Source organism: Ischnura elegans, chromosome 2 (assembly GCF_921293095.1).
Source record: "Ischnura elegans chromosome 2, ioIscEleg1.1, whole genome shotgun sequence".
Classification (NCBI taxonomy): domain Eukaryota; kingdom Metazoa; phylum Arthropoda; class Insecta; order Odonata; family Coenagrionidae; genus Ischnura; species Ischnura elegans.
The window spans coordinates 72,357,830-72,381,758 of record NC_060247.1 but is presented as its reverse complement, the minus strand read 5'-3'; the positions used below and the strand labels follow the sequence as shown (position 1 = coordinate 72,381,758).

Sequence of the window (23,929 nt, the reverse complement as noted above, 5' to 3'; positions counted from 1 at the left end):
CCAACAAGGATTAAAGAAGAAAAAGGTGTGTAATTACTGCAGCTAAAAGAAATAGGAACCTTCTCTTAGAACCTTGGTTTGGACCTTCATCCACCCTCACTTGCTTCTGCAATGCTGAGGATTACGTTTTCTTGGGATGACTCGGAGCTTTGAGTGGACCCCAGATCAAGGAATTCAATACTGTCTTGAGATTTCCAGTGAATCTTGTGGAAAACGTATCAAAAAGGCCTGTTTACACGATACATAGACCCGTACGAGTTAATGTCTGTTTGCATGAATGATTTTTGTGGACCAGAACGGAACATGTACGAATGCATGAACCAAATTAGAACAGGTTCTATTTTCTGTGAATGCATTCGCACAATTTGGGTGGTTACACGGTGCATTTTGGATTCATACATTTAGACATTAACCCGTACGTGTTAATGTACTGTGTAATCAGGCCTTAAGGGTTCACAATTATGTCTTACATTATTTTTCACATTCGAAATTCCATCAGAGATAAACTATGATTATAAGTACAGAAAAAGATAAGAAGCATATCTTTTCCATAAGTTTCAGTTGAAGCATGACAAGACAAAATCTACTGATCACTTCTTCAATTTCCAGCTTCGTTTAGAAATGACCTTCCCAAGTAGTAATTCAGCCTAATCACATATGTAGTGAGAAAAGGTGAGAGAGGTTCTCAGTGGAGAAAAATCCTTCAGACAAAAATCATACATATCCTCACTAAATCGTTTAAGATAAAGACATTACATAACAGTCCAACTTACATAAAGATAGGAATCAGGAAATGAAAAACCCAAAAATTTGAGCTCTTGACTGCCTCAACGAATCATACCTAATGTTGAGTAGTCACTTCCTGCTGATAGAACTGCATAAAATGATGAATACAATAATTAATGCTTGGCTGCACACTACTTTTTCTCCCGCTAGAGAAATCAAGAGATTTTAACGTCAAATCTTCCCTTATTTTTAACGGCCTGAAGCTGTATGGGTACCATGTGTTCCCAAACAAATCTCAGTATTGTATTTTAAATTCAATAATATGAGTTACCCATTACATATTGCACTGCCAAGTCTTGGGCGACTTAAGGAAAATTTCCTTGGTCCGTGGAACGGTCTAGCACTTCGATTTTAATCTTAAAGACAAACAGGTATGTACTCCCGTAAATGGGCATGACTATTAACAAATTTATTTACTCCAAATATTTATTAGTACCATGATCCACTGCGACAGTAGGATATTACCATTAGAAAATATCGATTAATATCCTGAGAACATGCTTACAATAAGATAAAACACTGGATGGTCCAGTTGGCTTACACAGGCGCATATGATAAATAACTAATACAAAAGCTGCAGGTAACAATAAATCAAATAGAGTTGTAGTACCTTTACAAATAAATACGAAGTTTCAGCACACATGCGAACATCTAATGCAAAGAAGTGATTGGTACTGACATAGATGTACCAAAATATTTATCATTATTCACAGGAGAACCTAAGTGATAATTATGTGGTGAATAATTATTAATAAACTCGACCCGTACACATATCTACTGTCTAAATACATAGCTTCATGAATTAGAGCACAGTGTTAAAGTTATTAGAGGTTGATAACAGGGCCACGATACTCTGCTGTGTCACAATAAAATTCTTTAGGACACGGAATCTGTATTAACCAGGTATGGTCTTTTTTCTGTTCGAACTCTTCATCTGACACAATTTGAGATCTAGGAGCTTCCGTAAAATAATGACACACTCGGAGAACTTCTTCGCTCTCATCTGATTGTGAGGAGTAAGGTGGAGCAAGTATATCCAGAAAGGCAGACGGTCCATCAACACAGCGAATTTCGTGGAGATTACTCTCGTTGGGAGTCAACACACATGCACCATCACTGGAGGTACTCGATGCCTCAGGCAGTTTCTTGGAAACGACAATTGCTTGTTTCTTCAGAGACTCAGAGAAAAGAAAGTCACCCCTTCCTGCTGCGTTATTTTTTAAACATTCCGGAGTATGGTTTTGGACAGAGGGTAGCGCCGAATAACTTTGAATTTTTATAGTTCCCAATATGACTTTCAAAATGCCATGCATGTAAGGGTGATTATGCAAAGGTATCCGTGTGTTAGGTTTAAGCACAAAAATTCCAACGGTTACGTCTTCATTTTCAAAAATTTCTATGTAAGTCACAGGAGCCCCTTGCGCACTCGATCTTATCACATTGTACTGGGCCAGTGAATCATGTAAGTTCACGTCCTCAGCCGTAATATTGTCCGCTAACGATTTCAGCTGTGAGAAGCTGTTCTGGAAAGACTGCGGTGAAAGCGGTTTTTGTCTCGAGAATGTACGAATTGCTTGGATAATCAGTCTTTCAATTGCACTTGCCATCGTAGTATTTTTGTCTGCATCGGTGTTTTCGTAACTGCGACACCTATCGAGCGAAACGAAAACTTACGAACTAAAAAGAGTTACGAAATTACAATGGTGCAGTGGTGCTGAAAAGATTTGTGGAAATAATACCAATTGATATTTTCTTCATATTATCGTTTTATTGGCTTCTTCGTATTTTTGAAAAAAGCCCATATCACACAGCTGCAGGTTTGTAGTTTTGCAGAATTCAATTTCAATTGCTCTCGGGGAACTTCAACTTCGATTGTATGCGTTTGTGTATACAATTTTGATCTTGTATTGTGAGTAATTTTTGTAGCTAACCTATATTTTCTTTTCTTTCGTTCAGAATTATCATGCCTAATGACGATAGGCTGAGGGCCCTGCTCTCAGATTTAGGGAAAGCTACTCTTAGAGGAGTAAGAAGATGTCCTAAGTGTGGTACATTTAATGGAACCAGGGGTATAAGTTGTAAGAACAAAGCTTGTGATGTAGTATTTAAAGTGGCTGGAGAGAAAAGGAAGCTGTCTACGGAGGCTTGCAAGTTGCATACTGGAACTACAAATTTGGTAACATTCTTGACATCGGGTTCAATTTTTGATAGGTGTATGTTGCACATTTGTGATATTTTTGATCTGCCATCTTTTGCTATTTGCCTTTTGTAATCAGTATTGAATTTTATGACTATTTTCAACCTTTTTATTTCTTGAAGCCATTGGTTGCGTCTTTTTCGCAGTAGGGTGTAGTTTTACATCAGTTTCTTTTTTATAAAGATATAAAATATTGTGTTCTCCGAAGTAGTGATCGATTTAAAGAATTAATCTTGTGCGATTATGGTGGCTTAAAGTTAATAATTGAGTATATTTAGACAGAGGTATGTAACCTTATTTGTAATAATAAGAAATGTGAAAGCTAAACAACCCTTCTGACTTGTGGAAAGGCATTGGGTATTTTCATTTTTATATCCACCACCGCACATCTGGATGAACTGTTATCGGAAATATTACTTTCTTTTATATTATCCTATCATTTCGGGGAAGTACATACAAGTGAAAAAGAAGGCTTAGACAATGCCATCATTGTGTATTCATAGAAAGTATAGCTTCACTTGGGCTTAAACAAAGATTTATAATAAGTTTTAGCCTTTTAGGCTGTTTTTGTGAAAAAATCATTTAGGTCATTACTAGTTAAACTTAAAGGGGTTCACTTTGAGGGCATATTTCCCAAACATTTATTCTATATATTATATGTTTCTTTTTGTAGTTTTATGTTATTCTTGTGTCTTTGTTTTTCAGCAAATTTTTTCTGTGCGAGTGCGCGACAAAGGTCCTGATTACCGAGGATTTGTCCAGCTTCCTCTCTTGATACCATCGTTGGATGGGGATCAGTCACTAACAAATGCTTCAGCACTAATCACAGAATCAGCTTCTCAATGCTTTGTTGAATCTTGTATGAGGACCATTGAGGTAAGCAAGCATCCTAAATTATTATTCCCAGTTCAAAGAAGATAACTAATCTTAATACCCACTACATTTTTTATTTCCATTAATGTATTGCAGCAAGATAAAAGTGAAGGAATTGCTCTGCCAACCTGTCATCACATTAAAGCAGCTCTGCGTTGCTATGCTGAAGCCCAGCCTTTGGATTTAAAGAATAGTGTTTTAGCATCATTGAATGTCAGCAATGAAACTAAGCAGGTATGGGAATAATCTCTGATTATGACTTCATAGTCAAAGATACTTATTATTCCTCGCCTTTCCTTCCTTTGATACATCATTATGTATTTATGTTATCTATTAAACTGTTTTCTGCTTTCCTAGATTCATTTGTAGTGATGTGCCATATGTGAGTGAGTAGGCACAAGCGTGCGACCCCTCTAAAGGAGTGGAGTGGCACGTGAGTCACATTCAAGGAGTTGCAACTCCCCCTCTTCATGAAACTTCCCTAATGGACACAACTCACTCTTCACTCAGAACACCTCCGTGCACCTCTGCATGTCTTTCTTTTGTATACTTCTCAGTGCACTTCTGGTACTTTCTTTTGCTGGAAGTTCAGGTCCTTATAGAATAAATACCTTCCAAAGCTTACCAAACTATCACCAAGAGGGGAAATGAAGAACTTATAATTTTGTTGTGTATTAATTATTTATAAGACAGATCAATTAATCATTTTAAGACTGAAAAACCAGTGAAGTATTCCATGTCAATGGTTTGCTCAGAGGTCTTTCCTCCACTGCACATTCCCTCTCCCTTGTCTCCTCTATCCATTAACTCCCTCTTCTGCCCCCCCCCCCCCCACTCCTCCATTCTCCCTCCCTCTTCTCCTTCCCCTCCTCTCTTCAATGTTCCAATCATCCCTGAGACCATAACAATTTTATAGAGTAGCACTGTGAAAGTAATATGTTGGAGTGTGCCGCAAGGGAGCTCTCATAAAGAAAGTCATGTTTGCCTCAAGAGTCATCAGTGACAATCGAAAACAAACTATGTACCACAATCAACAAAGACAATTTATTGTGATAGGTGTTAGTTATGTGATGTTTCAATTACTGCTGTCATCGTTTTCATTTGATGTCATCATTAATTTTCAGGCTATTTGGTTGTTGGCCACAGAAACTACTGGACCACTTGTGCAAAGGGTGTCAAAAAATATTATGGCTGTAAAGTGCAAGACCAACCCCAAGCATCCCTTGGGATACCTACATTTCTCATTCTTCCCCTGCAAGGAAAACAAGTTCTTCTGCAGCTGTAAAGCTTTCAGGGTGGGTATGGCTGTGAGATGGAATTAGACTTGTAATATCTAATGCTCAGTGAAGCGGTTGATGTGGGAGAAGTTATTGAATTGAGTTTACTTATGACTGGAGCTCTGAGTGCTACTCTTTTATCTTTTACTTGGTGGTGGAATATCTCTTCATTTTTGCACCACACAGGTGACGATGTGTTGCACTCAGGATTTTGCAACTTTTACCACCCACCCTTCATAACTTTGAAAGTATGCCGTTTTTGGGTCATTTTTTCTCACAGAGAATGGCTCGGTGCTTTTTGTTTACTTTTGGCTGGCCGTGAACTATGACTGTTTTTGTTCAGCAATCATTCTGTGCATATTTCTTGGGGATTAAATTTATTTTCTGCTATACATCAGATAATCTGGAATACAAAATACTGGGATTGGGAGAGAGAAAGAAAGCTGTCAGCATAAGTCTGCTACCCTTAGGACAGAGTGGTTGAAAATTGTAGTACTTAGAGTTGATCTCTTTGGGAGTGCTGAGGGCAAAAGCACTCAGGGGATAAGAGATTGGAGGAAAACAGCCCATTGGTACTCCATTGGCATAAAAATTGCCAAAAATAACTGGTTTTGTTCAAGGAAATAGCTGTGTTTTAATTTACAGAATTTTTAGTGATGCTACTATTTTTCAAGCATAATCATCATAATTGAGCCTAAGCATTAGGCATCAGCATCATTTGATAGCTCCATATCAAAATTTTGTGGACTTATTATAATTTCATTAATTATTAATTCCTACTTCTATGCCAAAAATGATCTCATTTGCCTGATTTTGAAGTTACTAATGCTCAAGAGTGTGAGAGCAACAAAAACTTAGATAAAACCTCTTGTGAACCACCCAAATAGGGTGTTGGGCAAATCATATTAAATTAAATGATGAATATGGGTGTCATGAGATGCAATGAGACTTACAATGTCCTAGTAAGCATAGTTAAAATAATCCATACTAAGCAGCAGATAATTGGATTTCCTATTGGTATTTCAAGAAGCTGGTCTCTGCTTGGAATTGTTAGTTATTTTTCTTAATGATGGTTGAAAATGATGTTTTATTGTAATTATCTTTCATGTTTGATTGCATTTCGCATTAATGAAAATAGTATTAGTCCACAGTTTGTTTCACAATTGATTATGAAATGTAATTACAGCAAAGAAAAAAATTACAACTCAGCCATCTTGTTCAAAACGGTCACAGTGTAGGTGGTTTTAAGGGTTAAATCATACGATGCTATGTACAGTAGGCACGGTGTATTTCAGAGATTGAGTTTAAAACATATCTTAACAATATATCTATGCATGCCCAACTCCTTTGTTCATTCTCTCCAGGGCCAAGTCAAAGGAGCTGATCGTGAGGATGGAACTTTCAAAAGATGTGTCCACTTCTATGCTTGCATTTGCGCATTTGCCAGTGATCCCAAATTGGCTGATGAGTTCCTATACTTTATTAACCTGGACAAGATTCTACATCCTCATAGTTCTGGTATGTGTCTTGTTATGGTGAGATTATATCAAATTATGCAAATAATGATTATTTGATAAAATACACCTAGATTTTTTCCCCCATTGCTGATGTATGTGGCTTAAAACCATGGAAAATTATGCAGTTTGAGGATTATTTTTATGAATTAAAAAAAAAAAACAATTTGATTGTCATTTCATATTGTAGGCTGGCCTGAGAAATTGGCTTGTAGCAGTTTTTACGCGTACAACAAGGCCTAATATATTGGCCTTCTGCCAGTAAAGGGGAAAAGATAGAGAGGAGGCCATGTTCTTGTGGGATATCTATACCCTTGTATGCGGCTATTGAGATATGGTGATTGCCCTGTTTTGGTTGGCTTTTTTATTGATCATTCTTCGACTAGATTAAGCTGTGCTTACATTTCACTACTTCATATGTTTACATGTCAATATCAATTAAAGCATCTTGAATTCCTTTATCATCCATTATCATCTTGGGTGGCTATCATACTTAATTGCTCACTATCGGCTTGTTGCCTAAACCCTTTTCTGGATAAGTTGATTGCGTAACAGACTCCTGATAAGCTGGTCATCACATCTCAGTTACTCTCAGCCTCATATGAATCATTGTAGTTTTGTTAATGATTCCTTTCTTTGATGAGCAAAATAATGTCACCCACTCAGGATCAGTGGCTGGCAACTTTTATGTCTTTTATTGTGAAATTATGAGAGAATGGCTGGATGGAAGACATTTTTCTGTCATAACTTATCTTTCCCTTTCATATACCATATTCTTTAGATGAATTGCAATGTAGGGTCTTGAGTCAATCACCCTATGGTCACTACCACTGTATTAACCAATGTATTATTGATTGCCTCACTTTTACTGTAAAATTTTGTGAATATTTCTCATTTCCAGTTGTGCTTCAAAGTGCTCGCCAAAGTAGGGAGCCAAATCTCAAAGATACACTACAGGTAGCAAGATCTGATGAGACTGAAGTGGATGAGGTAGAACATCATCCTCAGCGTCACCTCATGACTTTCCTAGCCAACAATGGAGACCATGATGACCCTTGCAGTGTGGAGGTTGAGGTGTTGCCGGAAGAGGCAGCTTTACTGGAGGCAACAGGAATTACAGTGAACGAGGATGGACAAATCACTCAGGTTATGAGTGTAAGTAGATTTGCTTGTCTACAGTTAAACCTCTATGTAGTGAACCTCTTTACATCGTAAACCTCCGTACTTCATACCACCCCTATGGTCCCGTCTGATTTACATGTAAATTTATAGGCAAACCTCTTTGTAATGAACTTCTTTATATCATAAAACCTCCACTTATCATACCAAGGAAATACCCCCGAGATGGCCTAAATACCTCTGTAAATTGTACCGAGACAACAAGAGACCATTAATGCAGCTGCAAATACGTACATGGAATGACATTTTCTGCAATAAATGTTTCACTCTTTTTTTTCTTACATACCTTTAATATGCTGTAATTTTCACGTTAATCATTAGTTGTGGCCATTTTGTTCAATATGAGAGCATACCTAATAGTAAATTAAAAAAAAGTATCCAACTATCCTAATCATTTTAAGTGACTTGAATTGAGAGAGATAACATTGTTTTTTCTCGAATCATGGTAAAAATCATGCAATAGCGCTCGCTATCTGTAATTATTAAATAATAAATATATGTTCACTAATGCATGCATGTTTGATAAAACACATAAATATAATGGTTTAAAAGACAGTGGTTCCTTTAATTTCCGAAGGATATGAAAAAATGGTGCCAATCACTAAAACCTCTCTTGATATATCATACCCCCAAATCTCATGTGAAATATATCAATTCACATGAGATTTGGGGTTATCAATGTGAAATTACTCCATGCATCAAATTGCCCAAATTTTGGTCCCCTCCATTACGATGTAAAGAGGTTTTACTGTAATTTGATGGTTATTTTTATTCATAATTTAATCTATTCAGCAACTTTCGGGGCTACTTTTTCTCAATGATATGCAGCAGATGCCCGATGATATGCAGCATATGTCGTACTCTGAAGCTATTCCGGAGTCGAGTTCAAGTATGGGAGATTGGAGAGAGGAATTTTGGCAAATAATTATGTTTTTTTGCGATGATTCCTGAAAAAAACGCTCTTATGAAGTTTGTTATTATATACCTCCGGTTTTTTATTCCTGTGAATTTTGCAGTAGCAAGAGTTTACTGTATGTATTTAATAGGCATCTATTCATTAAATGACTAAAGCCTCTTATTATTTGGTTAGAGGTAATTTTTTGGGGATAATCTGATGGTGATTAAGTTATTTTAAAATAAATCCTCAGCATAATTTATTATTTGACTATGAAGTCTATTTGTAGATGAGGAGGTCTTAACATGCACAGGATCCATAGTAATTGCTTCCTTAACAAGTTCATTTAGTCAATGTGTGAAATTAAAGATCGATTGTGACTTGAAGGTGCCATTTTCACTGTATTTCTATTTTTTTTGCAGATGCACAACTTAGAAGTCCTACCTGATCAAATAGAAGTTCAGATGCAAACTGGAGAGGGTGATTCTCTGCACATTCCTGAAGTTGGGCACTCAATACTGATGGAACAGGACACATCATTGGAGGTAATTCAACCGCATTTAAAAATGAAATTTTGCAAACCCTTAATTTACTAGCTAAAGAAATTTGAGTTCCTTCAACGTTGTAAATTAGAGGTTCTACAGCATCTCCAAATATTATGAGATTTGTAATGTCTCGCATGAGTTGAGCCAAAAATTTCTTGCGATTGAAATTTAATTTAGTCATTGAATTACAAGATTAACTTCAAGGAAGTTATCAATTTAGACTGTAGCTAGAAATGATTTTATGCTTTCTGCTAAAAGTAATTTCCTGCCCATCAATTCCTTCAATAATTTTTCTGGCGAGTGATGTTTCTGCAGAGACCATCTTGTGGTCAGCTGGTGGCCAACTACACAACCCTAATATTTATACAGTCGAGCCTTTCCTGGAAATAGACCATGGGGTGGGATTGGGACCAGAGAAATCTGACTTCTTCTACTATAATTTAAAATTTTTAGAACATGCACTTAGTTGCTATACCTAGTTTTTATAAATATTTTTGTGATTCTCATTTTATGAATAATTTTTTCAATTTCTTATATTTGCGAGCCATGATAATAACCATGGTAAAACGTGAGAGGAAGACAAAAAAGAAAAAATATTTTGGCTTCATACTTGGCGCTAGTCCATTCTCAACCTCTCACCGTCCCAAGAAGGGCCATTTATTGCCCTAGTCGAATGCAACACAAGTGGAGTGGGCACAAAGTTGTAACTCAATCTGAGGCATGCTTTATAGCAGGGGTTCCCAAACTTTTTTGTACCACGTCCCCCCCCCCGCTACACATATCAGCTTTCCATTTTGCAATACCCTATTTCCACGGAGCCGTACATACCAACTCCTACTTGTACAAGTACTTGTACTCGTACAAGTATGTGCCTGCTTGATACGGTAGATTTTAGTAGATAGTAGGTAGATTTTATTGTTCACTGTTGAATGCGGTAACGCAGAATGAAAAGATTCAATAATTGTACGTCTGATCTGAGGAAATTATTTTTGTAATTTTTTTATTTATTTCATTAGGGTGTCACGCCCCCCCTGGACTTTCTCCACGCCCCCCCAGTTTGGGAACCCCTGCTTTATAGGATAAGTGGTTCATTTTTTTATCCTGGACTGTGCTATACAGTTAAGGTTCTTCCTTATTCTGTATATTCTTTGCACTCTAGCAAAATCTTTAATCAGTGAAAGAAAAAGCTAAAATGAAGTTGTGCCACGTTGTAGTTTTTTGTTGTATTGTTCTCTGATATCTGTTATGAGCTGTTAGTACTACTGTTTAATAATAACTACAGAGCTTAAGTGTAGTATGAAAGATTTAGGTTGGTATCATATATTGATTGCTATTGTTGGTGTCATATTAAAAATGTACTGTGCCTCATTTTTCTTTGTGAATACAAGTTACGTCATTCGCCTTGTTCATGCAATCTGGTCCGTGATGAACCAGAAGATGTGTGCGCGAGGAGGTGTGCCCCAAGTTATGCTTAATAAGGGCAAGGACACCTTTAATCAAATTCGCTTTATTTCGCACGCGACTTCCAGTGAAGTCCATGCCAAAAAACTCCGCATCCACGCGCTCCCAGCTTTTGTAAAATACTGATTGACACCCACGCCGAAGGCAAGGGCATGGAGGAGACAAGATTACTGACCCTCGAGTTACGGCACTGCCTAGGAGCCCTCACTCCAAAAGGGTGCGAGTCGAGTCCCCTTGGTGGAGACTACCAGAAAGGAGAGAAAGGACCGAACCTGGAAATACCCTGAGCACGGCGACACTTGCGGAAAGAGCTGACAGGGAAGGGGAAAAGGACCCAACTCGCCTTGACCAGGATTCGAACCCGGATCCCTCTATTTCTGGCCTAGCGCTTTATCCAGTTAAGCTACCGAGGCGTCATTTTCCCCTGTGGAAATTTGTGCCCTATACTGGACAATCCCGAAATTTGTGGACTATACTGAACAATCTGAGGGATCCAGAATCGAATCCCGGTCAAGGCAAATGATTTTTTTCTCAGTGGATTTTTTACACAATATTTGCATAGTGGGTGACTCTGTAAAGTTATCACTGTGGCTAGTCCTGGTATACTTAAACAATTACATGTTACAAGTGTTTTGAATAATCCATTTTTGCTATCTGCACCACCTGAAATTTAACTGATTTGAATTTAAAAAATTTAATTTCAGCAACTCTTGGGTTTGAAGAGGAAACGAGATGATCCAATTGCTCAGGCAAGCTCTGCCCTTTTAACTCTGCAAGATGGTGGAAGCACATCTACCCCTCCCCCGCCACGCAAGCCCGGTGTGAAGAGACAGCATGGATCCATTGGAAGTTTAGCTATAAAGCATGGTAAATTATGAAAAGCCCTTCTTTTTATTTTCATGGGTTCCTTTTTCGTTCAAATGAAAATTTTACCCTTGGAAATCATTCGGAAAGAAATGGACATGTAAAAAAACAGAAGCAGTAAGTACATACAATGCCATAAATTTTTGTAAGCGATTGGGCACTTTTTTCTATTTTCCCTCAATCATATATGGGTTATGAAATCATGATCCCCGAGTTCCAGAGCTCCAAATTCAATGGTGCACCTCCTTACTTTCATTTGTTTCTTTTAAGTGATTAATTGGTGTTAGGTGCATTTCTTCACTTATTATTAGTGATTATCATCTTACGCTCATGATGCCTGGTGATTTTTTGGTCCAGTGATGTCAGTTTCTTACATTGTCATCACTTAGATTAATTGATTTGTGAGCATAAGAGATCACAGAATCTGGCTGAATGCATCCATTGCGCTGGTGGATTAAGGGGGAGGTGGCTTCGTCTCGCAATTTCAAGAAAAATGGAAAAGATAATCTTTAGGGTGGCTCTCCAATCAAAGTTTTTATTTCACTAGCGTAACAAACTATGTTTATAAATAATTTATGAACTTTTAAAAGCCACTAGTCTATGTACATCAGACCAAAGCATTATCACTGAGAGTAATTGCATATCATAAGGGTACCGAGGAAAGTAATGAATAGCACCCTAAATACACCCCAGACACATGGTCACTTTAAGTTAGTTTTATGTGAAATGAAAAGTAGACAACCTTGGTAACTTGTTTAAAGTTACCAAGGTTTTTTATTTTTCATTTCAACATGTATTTTCACAAAGTTAAAGCCGAATCGATCGATTTCTTAGTTTAACGTGATGCAAACTTCACAGTTTCATATTTTTTGATTGTTTTCATGTCTATTTTTCAGAACCACCAGATGAAAATACTACGCATCTATCCTTCCTGGATTGGTTGGGCTCTGTGGCTGAAAGGATTAACCAAACAATGCACTATCAGTTTGATGGAAAACCAGAACCATTAGTCTTTCATATATCTCATGTGAGTTGCCTATTGCTACAGTGGTAAATTATCGATATTCTTCTTATACCTATATCTTACTCATTAATAGTTAAGATTTAAAGTTTTATTCATATTTAGCCCAATATTTGGCTCACTAAAGTTTTGTACATTGAGCAATATATGTAGATATGATGCCTTTTGAGAATCCAGATCATAGTGGGTTTGAAGGCCAGCCTTCAATATGAATCTAGAGATTATATATTCATTAGTGGCTTCTGGCCACTGTACAGTAGACAATTAGAGAATTACCGACACTCAATTTTTATTAGCACTGATTGGAGAAGAACAGTCTGATTATAGGTCTCATTTATTAGCTAGAAGATGAGATCTATAAGAGATATTATAGTCAAAGGATTTGAATAACTATGTCTGTAATTCCCTGAACACTAGAATGTAGGGTTCAGGGAAGTGTATGATTAGGATGAATGTGGTCATTTTCATCATTTTGTGTGGAATAGGTGAAACAATCAAAATGCACACTTTAAGCTAATAGTAACAATGTTAGATTTTACTATTTTCTATTAAAAGATTTGACTTTGTTTGTATAAATTTTTTTCTCGCAAATAGAAAAAATTGAAAATGAATTGGTCCTAATGGTTATAAATCCATCCTTAGAATATTTATCATCTACAAGAACAGAATAAACCAATTTTCCCATGATTTATCAACTGCCATGAAAAGCCGCGAAGGCTGGTGGTAGCGAATTTTTGTGAACCAAGATAATGTGACAATGGAACGAAATTTATTTGGTTTTGCAAAAATCCATGTTTCAGCACTTTTCATATGAAATGCTGGCCTAAGACAAAAATTCTGGTAGTGCAAATTCTTTCGCTGGGGTTTTGTAAGAAATAGAATCATCCTCCATCCAAACTTCAGTGTGTTGCTGTAACACCCACATGAGTGGTGAGCATAATTGAAATCTGGGAAAACCTAGAATTGTCTGAGAATTTTGAAATGCTGGAGAGGAGAGAATTTTCATGAAAGTCAGGGAAAAGCTTGGGTAGGAAACTCTCCTCATTTTGCTGCCAATGCTTTTTGTCTTTCAGTCTTTCCCTATCTTTCTTTCAATTAATAATACATATTAATTTTTGTTGGTCACAGCCTTAGAATATTACGGGTAAAATTCTGGTAATTCCACATTATGTATTTTCTATCTCAAAATTTATATTTTGACCTCTCGGATTGTGATATGGGAAGTGTTAGGTTATAAGTTTATAATAGTTATGGTCATTTATGTGCTCATTTATTTTATTAGTACTATTTTATACATTGCAGGCCTTCTTCGAATGCTTAAGGGAGCGAATATCTTGTGGTGGAAAGAAGAAAAGACTACCTAACTTTACCAGAGCTTTTGTGAGAAAGGATAAGCTGCCATTTGGGACTTTCACCAAGTACACTTGGCATATTACTAATGTTCTTCAAGTCAAACAAATATTTGACACTCCAAAGGTATGCAAATGTAATTGAATACATCTAATATACATTTTTGCTAACAAAATATTTGTTTGTAGATTTAAATTAAATAAAATCTAATATCTGATGAATAATTGTGAAGTTTCACAAAATATTTTCAGTAAACATACTCTTGTTTTCTCTTAAACAATGTCAGTGTCTTCTCATAAATCATGATGATTTTGCAGTGAACCAATGCTATTATATTAATTTTCTAGTTGTTAATTAATTAAAAGTGAAATTTAAATAAGCCCTTATTTAAGGAAGAAGAAAAATACAAAAATTATCAGGGTCACTATGGTACTATTTAGGGGTACCAAATTGCCCTTAATATGTGTATGGAGCTCATGTGTTTATTGAATTGAAGTAGCAGCTCTGTTACTATGTAGTTAAGCTAAATTTTAGTGAGAACTCCTCTCTAAATCCTTCAAATATTTGCATCAATTATACTTATGATTGTAATTTTTCCTTGAATCGATTCTACTTATGGGCTTTTTCCTATATCCTAAATTCAGATGCCACTGGAAGTCACTCAGAGTTTTGTTCAGAGGCGGGATGGCACGTACGAACTTTATGAACAGCCCCAGGACAAGAGTGAATTGTTCAGAAAGATGGAAGGCCAACCACTGATCAAACCGTTAGAGCTGAAGACTTTCTTGAAAGTTGGTGAGTCTGTTTTCTCAATGCTCATTTTCTAACTCCGCAATGACTGCTTTCTTCCTTGGAAGTAGTTTGTTAAATGCCATTTGAAAATGTTGTCCTTCATCATCATGAGAACTGAAGTGAACTTGATTATCGACGCTTTCAAACACACTTGCACATAAAAGGAAATAACCAGTGGCGCCGACTCCATGGGGCCTGAGCCCCCTCAAAAATTCGTTATGGGCGTGAGGAAAAAATGTGTCAGGCTTGCTGATTTTCCCCGGAGTGTCAAGATATCGAGATTCGAGTTTCAGGGTTCTAATTTTGATCATAAGACTCTTCTAAAATGCTTAAAAAACATTAAACTCACTACTTAAAAAATTTCCCGGGGCAAGATCCCCGGTTTGGGCTCCCCCAATATTTTTTCTGAGTCGGCATCCCTGGAAATAACATACCTGAATGATGATACTTTTTTGAAAATGGTGTGGTGCTGTGTTTTCATTCCTTAGGAATAGATAAGTATGCAAAATTAGATGTTCATAGAGAGATAGTGATAATAGTTTAAAAGGAAGAAATGGAATTGTAGTAAGGTGGTCAGATGAATGCTTTTTATTTACGATTGATCCTCTCTTACATTTCCTTGAATTCCTTCAAAAATATATTGTTTGCAAGGGCTGGTCCAGGATATTTTTCTGTGTGGGGGGGCACAAAGGGTCTGACAGGCAAACGGTCTTCTCATATTTGGGTTTAAAAACTGTATAGATTTTAATTAGGGATGGGTCGAATAGTAGATTTCTCGAATTCGAATATCGAATTCGAATATCAAATCATTGCTCGAATATTCGAATACCTCGAATTTCGAATACCTCGAATACTAAACGATGAATGTGAAAATGTGTGACTAGGTCGCTTATGCAGCAGGAAACCCAAGATTTTGGCGAGTAATTGTGACTACCTTTAAAGGATTCAAACAGGAATTTAGCTGATTAATGGAATATTTTAATTTTATATAAACAATAGGGTAGTTTCCTTTATTAAAGAAAATGAAAGGCATTGATTGTGATTTGTTACCCACCATTGGTGTATTCATAATATACAAATTATTTGGTTCTAGCAATACCGGTTTCGACCAATGGCAATGGCCAATTTTATCCTCATTTGAAAAAGGCCAGATTGGCACCCATGTAATGCCACTCCAGTTGACATCACAGGGACCTATTTTCTACACGAGAGGATAGGAGTTTACATCGTCTAAGGTTACCAATGCATGCATGAGGCACAAAGATCAGGGAAACATGTCTTAATAATCACTTATTAAAACTGGCTGTGGTCGGAAAGTTTTCTTCGCTTGATAAGGTATTAATAATCCTTATTTTAGCCAAGCGCTACCAGCTAGCATGGTGCTCGGCTACCTGCTAGCATCCTGCGTCGTGTTAGCGCTCAGAGCCTCGCCCCAAGGTCACCTCACTCGCGGCAGCGGGAAGCAGAACAACGTCACGCGGAGTTTTTCCCGGCATTCATACTTACCCGTCGCGTTTTCGCGCGCTTGAAAATTTTCACTTTTAATTTAATCGCGAAAAATAGATATCGTCTTATAAAAATCTAGAATCGTTAAATACGTACTCCAGGAGTATTAATATTTCGATTGAGGCTATAAAAAATAATAGGAGAGCACCGTATTTGAGCATTACGCCAAAATGCTAAGCCTCCGTCGTATTTCTTCGTCTTTCCGGCATTTATTTTCCTGCGTAAAATGCTTAAATAAAGTCAGAAATATGTCGTGTTTGGTCTTATTCTTTTTTAAATTACGCGCTTATTACTAATATTTCAATCCAATAAAAGCGTAATATCAATAGCCGAAAGTCATTGTTAGACAACTTTTGGGCTAGTAGATGACTCATGCAGCAGTTGACCTCCAGAAATGGGGAACTTCGAAGCAGGTAAGCAGAAAAAGGCCAGTGGGTGAGTAGAGGGGGGGCGTGAGACACGTTTTTATTGTTCTCGTGTAACTTGATATTTTTTTCGAAGCTAAGGTCTTCGTAATACGATCCCTGCGTGAGCTGGGACCTTTTGTTTGATTTCGGAGAAGAGGAAATCGTCGGAGGGGGTGGGGCGAACGCTGAATGGAGGGGGATAGCAGATCGTGGGAAATGCGCCAATGTCACTATCCCACGGCACTGATGAGTTCCTCCCTATGGTAGTTTCATCTCCTGGGGAAGAAGGGTGAAATGCGATTCTATTTTTTTCCGGTAACTTGATATTTTTTTCGAAGCTGAGGTCTTCGTAATACGATCCCTGGGCAAGCCGGGACCTTTTGTTTGATTTCGGAGAAGAGGAAATCGTCGGACGGGGTGGGGCGAACGCTGAATTGAGGTGGATAGCGGATCGTGGGAAATGCGCCAATGTCACTATCCCACGGCACTGAGCTTCTCCTGATGGGGGACACCTTTTTTTTCACCCGATCAATTTCGGTTCCCCACGTTGAACTCTATTCACCGCTCTAACCCGCGAATTTGATGTAGTTCGTCAGCTTGCCTAAAACGGCGCTGCATGCACTAAACGTCTCTAGAGTTCTCCTCATTTTTTCGAGTCAACTAGCAACGACGTGCGAGCGACAGTGTATGACGCAAAATTAAAAGTATTCGAGGTATTCGAGACGGCACCTTTGGCATAAATATTCGAGATCTCGAATATCGAATACTTTCTAGTATTCGAGGTATTCGAGTATTCGCGGATACTATTCGCACATCTCTAATTTTAATATAAAAGTTATTTATATGTAACTATTAATAAGTTTTATGTTAAAATATAAAATATATTAATATTCGTATTAAAAATCTCTTCTATTTTGTAAGTGCTGGGGGGATCACGTGCCCCCCCTCTAAATCTGCCTATGATTGTTTGTATTTGCAAGAAGAAGCAATGATTCCATAAGAAGAATCTATTTAATGAGTTCTCTTGGGCAAGGATATAATTAAATTTCAAAATTTTGAACAGGTTTTTAGGGCACAATTTAATTTCCATTGCTGTGAAGTGGTTTGACCCTTATTTGCTAGGTACTGTCTTAGACCCATGATCACATCCCTTTGCATATCTAAGCCATTGATTTGTGATTCTTGACAGCCAGCACTTAAATTAGTGAAACTCACTAAATTTACTCAATACAAGAAGGCAAAATAAATATGTAATCATTCTTTTGCGTAAATTCACTACATTGTGGATCCCTTGAATTTTGTTGTATTGAGGCTCTACTATAGTGTTAAGTTTCTTCTCTGGATTGGGTCCTTTTTTTGTGAAATAAAACTTTATGGGAGACTTTTTTTTTAAGGCCTTTCGGTCATGTGATTGCAGCTCCCTTGCCAAAACTATGCATGTGCCACTATTTTTTGTCATTTGGATTTTGTGAGAAAACTTCAATTTTTTTTTTAGGAAACATGTCACCTGGGCAGTCCAATCCAACTCCATTCATAATTGAATGGATCCCAGATTATTTGCCCCGGTCTCGAATTGGTGAACTCAGGGTTGAGTTTGAATATGGCCACCAGCGAAATGGTCTCTTTGAAAAGCGTGATGGATCAGTGAACAGTGTACTCTTGTCCACCCCAGAGAAGCCTTTAGTTGCTATACCTAGTCAGGTGAGTTTATGTTTCATTACAAGATAATTTTAGAGAGCACAAATGTGGATGTATGCTAAAGGAAAGAGTTCTTTAATGGTATGTGCAGCAAATAAGAATGTACACCCATGTCTCGTATAGCGCAAGGGATGCGTTCCTTGGGGTCTTTGCGCTATACGAATTTGCGTTATACGAGAGCATTTTAACATTGGGAAGATAGGGATGCGTTCCTGGTAGCATAGGTCTTGGGTATTGAATTTCCTCTAAAACATCTAATTCCCACAAAAAGCCTTATAAAACATTATTTAAATAAATTTTTATAGTTTAAAACATCTTTAAAGATAGTATGCACGCATTCGAAGACTTTTATTCACGTTAAAAAAAATTCTTACGTGCTTTTGAAATTCCCTCCTGACGTGCGGGTGGGCTAACATCTGCTATCTCAGGCGATCGTAATGCGTTGCCGGCAGTTGACGATTTTTCAAACTAGTCTAAAAAAAAAACCATTGCGTCACCCAGGCCCTTTTGTCGCTCATCGAAATGACAGGAAAATGCTACTTTGAATGCCATTTCATAGCTAGCGGAGTTTATGAATGATAAATCATTTTAATTTGAAGTCCTCCGAGTCATTAGCAGCTACGTGAAACAGTCTTTAAATGCCTTGAAACCTGACCCAGGTTTTCCTTCCCTGAAAATGAATGAACGAGATTGCATTCTTTTCCAAAACAATATCGTCTCGTCAACATTAAAAACTGGTTAAGGGGGAAAGGAGCCACTTTCAATTACAGCTTGGAGTTCATCAGAAAATGTTGCGGTGACTGCGCTATCCACACTTGCAGATTCACCAGATATCGCCGCACTGAAAATACTTGCTTGCCGTTTAAATTCTGGAACCAACCGGAGCTTTCACTAAATGTCTCGGAGCGATTACCACTCTCGTCTTTTTGTACTGATTCACTATGACCTTTCCGTATGTGTAGACCGCTTGGTTGAAGTTGGTGCGGCTGAGGTCACTTATGTTTTAACTTCGTCTTTATTCAGAATAAGGCATCGTGCGTTTAAACTTCCGCGCAATATCGCTTTGACGCTCTCCATTTTCAAAGCAATTGACCTCTTTCAATTCCTCTTCTAGGTTTATAGTTTTTCTTGATAAATTCTTGATTTTTCTACACGCATTCCTATTTTTTGCCATATTCTCTTGGTTTTTACTCTGTATGGCTCTATCTAAATCACCTTCCACTGCTGAACTGTATTCCTGAGACGCAAAAGGCCTACGACTGCGGGGAGGGAACGAAGCCATTGTGTTTGAGACACTATAGCGGACCCTTTTATGTGTTGATGCTATTCATGCGCAACTCGGCCACCTCTCCATTTCTCCCCCGTGAATACCGATGACCTTGAAGGCTTTAGCGTAGACCCCCTACCTGGAAGTCAACCGCCCGATAACCTGTGACGGAGAAAATACGTCTCAAACCGTATTGCTGAAAAAAATCATTTCCACTAGCCCCTTGCATAATTAACGATCTAAATTATTTATCATCATTCTGTTAAGGAGACGGGATAAATTACTTCGGTAGGCTGGCTATCTGGACCCAATGACGAGTAATACTTTTGGCCATTGCACAGCAATTGATTTCGATTAATATATAAACAAAAAAGAAGAATTGAGGCAAGCAATAATATTAATATGCGTAAAATGATAGAAATTTCGTGTGTACTTAGCGCAAGTTCACGTTTTATCATGAGAGCGTTTAAGATTTTGGATTAGGTTACACTGCGTTGCAATGTTTCCCCGCGAATTTGCGCTATATCGAAATTGCGCTAATCGAAATTGCGCTATACGAGACATGGGTGTAAATGGATTGCTGTAAAGTTTGGTCTTATTGAATATCTGATCAATCCTACTTACTTATTTTAACATAATTATTTTCAAATGTATTTTATCCTTAAAATCAATTTGAAACACGTGCTTACCGTATTTCTCCGAATATAGTCCCCCTCTGAATATAGTCCCCCCCTAATTTTTTGGCTTTAGTTTCGGGAAAAGTTGAAAAAAATGCGTTTGAATGTTGTCTTCCCCTTTACTTTTACCACGGGCATTTTTGGAGAAAAAGGGGGGACTATATTCAGACATATACGGTATGTATCTAGAAAATATTTGTGGAAATATAGGTTTTAGACTTATGTATGGTGTTTACTTTCCTCATCATGTAGACTATTGAATTATGTGCGGTTAATTCAAGTGACACGAGTCATAGTGGTTCACTTGGGTAATTTTTATAAAATTTATGTAATCATTGAGCATCATTAGTATTGTGTATTGTTCTATCCTCAAGTTACTCATTACTTACACCAAAAGTGAAAGCTGGAATTATTTATATTCCTTGATATGAGAAAATATCAATATGATGTCAGCTTTTTCTCACTACATCATCTAATCTCTCACAGGTGACTACCTTTTTCCTTTGTCTGTAAGTATATGTTTCGCTGTAGTTTAATCTAGTAAAGCAAAATAGGTGAAGGGGTCACAGCAAGGTATAAATATGTACCCAAACGGTAATATTATGCAGAAACAAACTATGTGCTTCGGTTAGCTTAGGTATAAAATGTGAAATATTTATGCATGGTTTTAGGAAACAAATTTGATTGAGGAGTTCATTATTTACTTTCAAATTTCGATCAAAGAATATTAATTAATCAATTTACAAATCGATGCTCTAAATTTTATTCCAGAAGCCATATTCCATCTCGGATATTGCAAGAGCTTTATGACCTTAAGTTTTAGATTTTTTCTGTGTGGCTGATGTCTACTTTGTCATTTTTTCTATTTCTATAAATTTCACGCAAGGGAATAGGTTTTCTGAAGTGTGAGAGAGAGTATTTAATTAGTGGATAAAATTAATGCTGTGTAGCAGTGCATAAAATTACGTGCAAGGAAGGCAACGCAAATTTCGCCTAGTGCCATTGGCAGTACTTGGTACCGGCAGAAAAAGAAAAACAAAACTCAAGTTCAAGACATATTAAAATGAAGTCAGGAAGCATGTAACCCTAAGCACTGAGTACACGGGTGACTGGTAATCCCAAATCTTTATGTAATTTTTGCGGTGTTGGGTGATGGTGAGGGTTCAAGTAGTTTCAGTTTTGCAAGTGCAAATTCCTTAAAATATGCTCTGCTATGCATCAGTCTACCCTGTCTATCAGTCTACTGTAATTTATATTTTTAATTTACATAATCCTGATTGAAATGGATGACATAAGGCCACTTCAACTCTTTAGTTTTTGTAGAAAACTGTAAAATTATTATTCCATTTTTAGAATTAATTGCATTACATTGTTATCCTTTTATCAGGCAAGACAGAGGCAAAATAATTCATCACTGGTTAAAGTGGCACGCAAGGAAACAGCCTCACAAAGTAGTTCAACAGCTGCAAGGACAACAACGCTTGTGACAGCTGATGGCAGTTTACTAACTATATCGTGATGGGAGAATGTGAGGAAATTAATGGTGGTTAAATTTAGCTCTTGGATCATTTGGGGTGAGGTGATATTTTTATCTCATTTGATCTGCTTTAGTGATGAGATTTTTTTCAGACTGTACTGATGCTAAAGTCTTTGTATGTATTTGAAGCTGGAAGTGAAGATTTTAGTTGTCACCTTTTCATTTTGTGCATTACTCTGATAGATATTATGAAGGGTGTTCATGAAAAACATGGTCTGTGTCAATTCCTGTACAACACAAGTTTAGCATCTGCCTGTAACATGGGAAAAATATGTAGCCTTTAGTGTGAAGGCTGCTGAGCAATGTTTTACTGTGTAAATTTTAATTTTGAGCACTTGGGCTGAAGTGTTTTGTCATGCATAATTTATTTGCACACCCTTCTTTTGGAGAAGATTCTGATTCTTTTTAATTTATGCATATATCTGATCATGATTCCTAATAAGTCTCCATGGAGTTATGCATACTATTGAGCAGGTTTGGCAGGTTCATATTACATATTGCTCTTTCAGTCCTCATGATTGCGATATCATTGATTCTTGTTGCCATTACATATTGTTTTTATTTTTGGAATCGAATATATACAGTATATTGCTGTCAGTAAAAAGTTCCCTGTTTTGAGTCACACGCTTATTGGAAAAAAGAGATGATGTATGTTTGCTATCTTTCTATTTTCTTGAAAGTGCCAGATATTAGTTGTATCTGAAAATAAGAAAAGTTATATCTGCTTGGGTTATTTCTCGATTTCAGTTTAAAATTCTTATTGGCCATACATTGTTACTGAAGTGGTGATCATTGGATCGAAAGGTGAAATTTTCACTTTTCCATTATTTTGAGTTATTTGAAAACTTTTTCTTGACCATCATTTTTGCTTGTGAAGCAACATCATTTAGCTGGTCGCAGTATGATCAACTCCAGAAAATGTTGAATTACAAGGGAGTCATGGTCTTCAACAATTAAATATTTATAGGAAATATTTGGTTATCATTGTAAAGGTCATTCCATAGATGAAATATATCCATTATAACTTGATGGAGGCTCATGTATCCCTGGTATTGTTGAAATTTTCGCGGAAAAAAAATTTAAAAAATTTACACAAATTCCTATTGCTAGTTTTGGGGATATGGTTTGCCAAAACCATTCTTTTGAAATTGTCTTTGAGACTCAAGTGGAACGTAATGTTAGCCATACAGCTGATTCTGGATTCTGTGTGGATTTCCAGGTTTGAGTACTCCATACACACGTATTGGGTTATACATTCAATATCCAGCAAGTGCAGTATCTAGTCAATGAAGAAGGGAAAGCATTCAAGTCTTCTATATTGGTCAGTTTTGTAAATATGTAAAAAGAGTGGAAATGGGGGTGTTTTTCCCCGCAATTTATTTGTAAATAGCTTATTAATTTTGTTGTTAGTGATTTTATTATTGAAGCATTTTATTGGACAGTTGTTATGAGATGGTATTATATGTGATTAGATGCATTGCCAGCATAAATAATGGAGACATTTTGTGTAACTGAAAATGAAGAGGAGTCATCCTAAATAATCCATCTGACAATATTTTTCACTGTATTCCACATTTTATTTTCTGTAGTCTTTTTTTTTTATATTATCACATTGCATCTTTTTCCATTTAGTATTTCTATCATAAATTTATTTGTGCATAATAACAGTTACTTCCTGGTACACACATTCTGTATACCAAAAGAGTTGCAGCTAAATTTTGTTTCGTCTGAATGCATTCATTTAGTCTAAGAATAAGAATGACTAACAATTGTATTGATTCATAGTGAATTAATTTACTTTCAAAAGCAACTTGATCGTTCTTATAAATGAATTGTCATTGGTATTGTTACATAATGGCTTTCATGAATAAAGACTTTGGCTACTCACATTGAAGAAAAAAATATGTCTTATTAGTTCATCAAAGTGGTTTTTATTCTTCAAATTGAATTAATTTTTAGTGTCTCGTAATTAATGCTATTTGGTAAATTATGAAATTTTTAGTTGGATGTTTTGCTAACATATTATCTTCTGCTGGAGCATAGCATTTTATACACATCTTCACACAGTTCAGGCGGGATTCAA

General features: G+C 36.8%; 2 protein-coding genes across 2 annotated transcripts; one reads left to right on the top strand and one right to left on the bottom strand.

Annotated features, from left to right (window-relative positions):
- Positions 1-1,162: 1,162 nt before the first annotated feature.
- On the bottom strand, positions 1,163-2,448 carry LOC124153949 (2-aminoethanethiol dioxygenase). The gene has a single exon (XM_046527380.1). The coding sequence runs from the start codon at positions 2,391-2,393 to the stop codon at positions 1,611-1,613; it is 783 nt and encodes a 260-aa protein (XP_046383336.1). The 5' UTR covers positions 2,394-2,448; the 3' UTR covers positions 1,163-1,610.
- Positions 2,449-2,485: 37 nt separating this feature from the next.
- Positions 2,486-23,748, top strand: LOC124153946 (uncharacterized protein C2orf42). Its single transcript, XM_046527375.1, has 14 exons — positions 2,486-2,603; positions 2,743-2,962; positions 3,689-3,859; positions 3,953-4,090; positions 4,981-5,151; positions 6,498-6,651; positions 7,549-7,802; positions 9,144-9,266; positions 11,432-11,594; positions 12,488-12,618; positions 13,915-14,088; positions 14,607-14,757; positions 18,163-18,368; positions 21,697-23,748. Exons 2-14 carry the CDS (start codon positions 2,750-2,752, stop codon positions 21,826-21,828), a joined length of 2,181 nt encoding a protein of 726 aa, XP_046383331.1. The 5' UTR covers positions 2,486-2,603; positions 2,743-2,749; the 3' UTR covers positions 21,829-23,748.
- Positions 23,749-23,929: the final 181 nt, after the last annotated feature.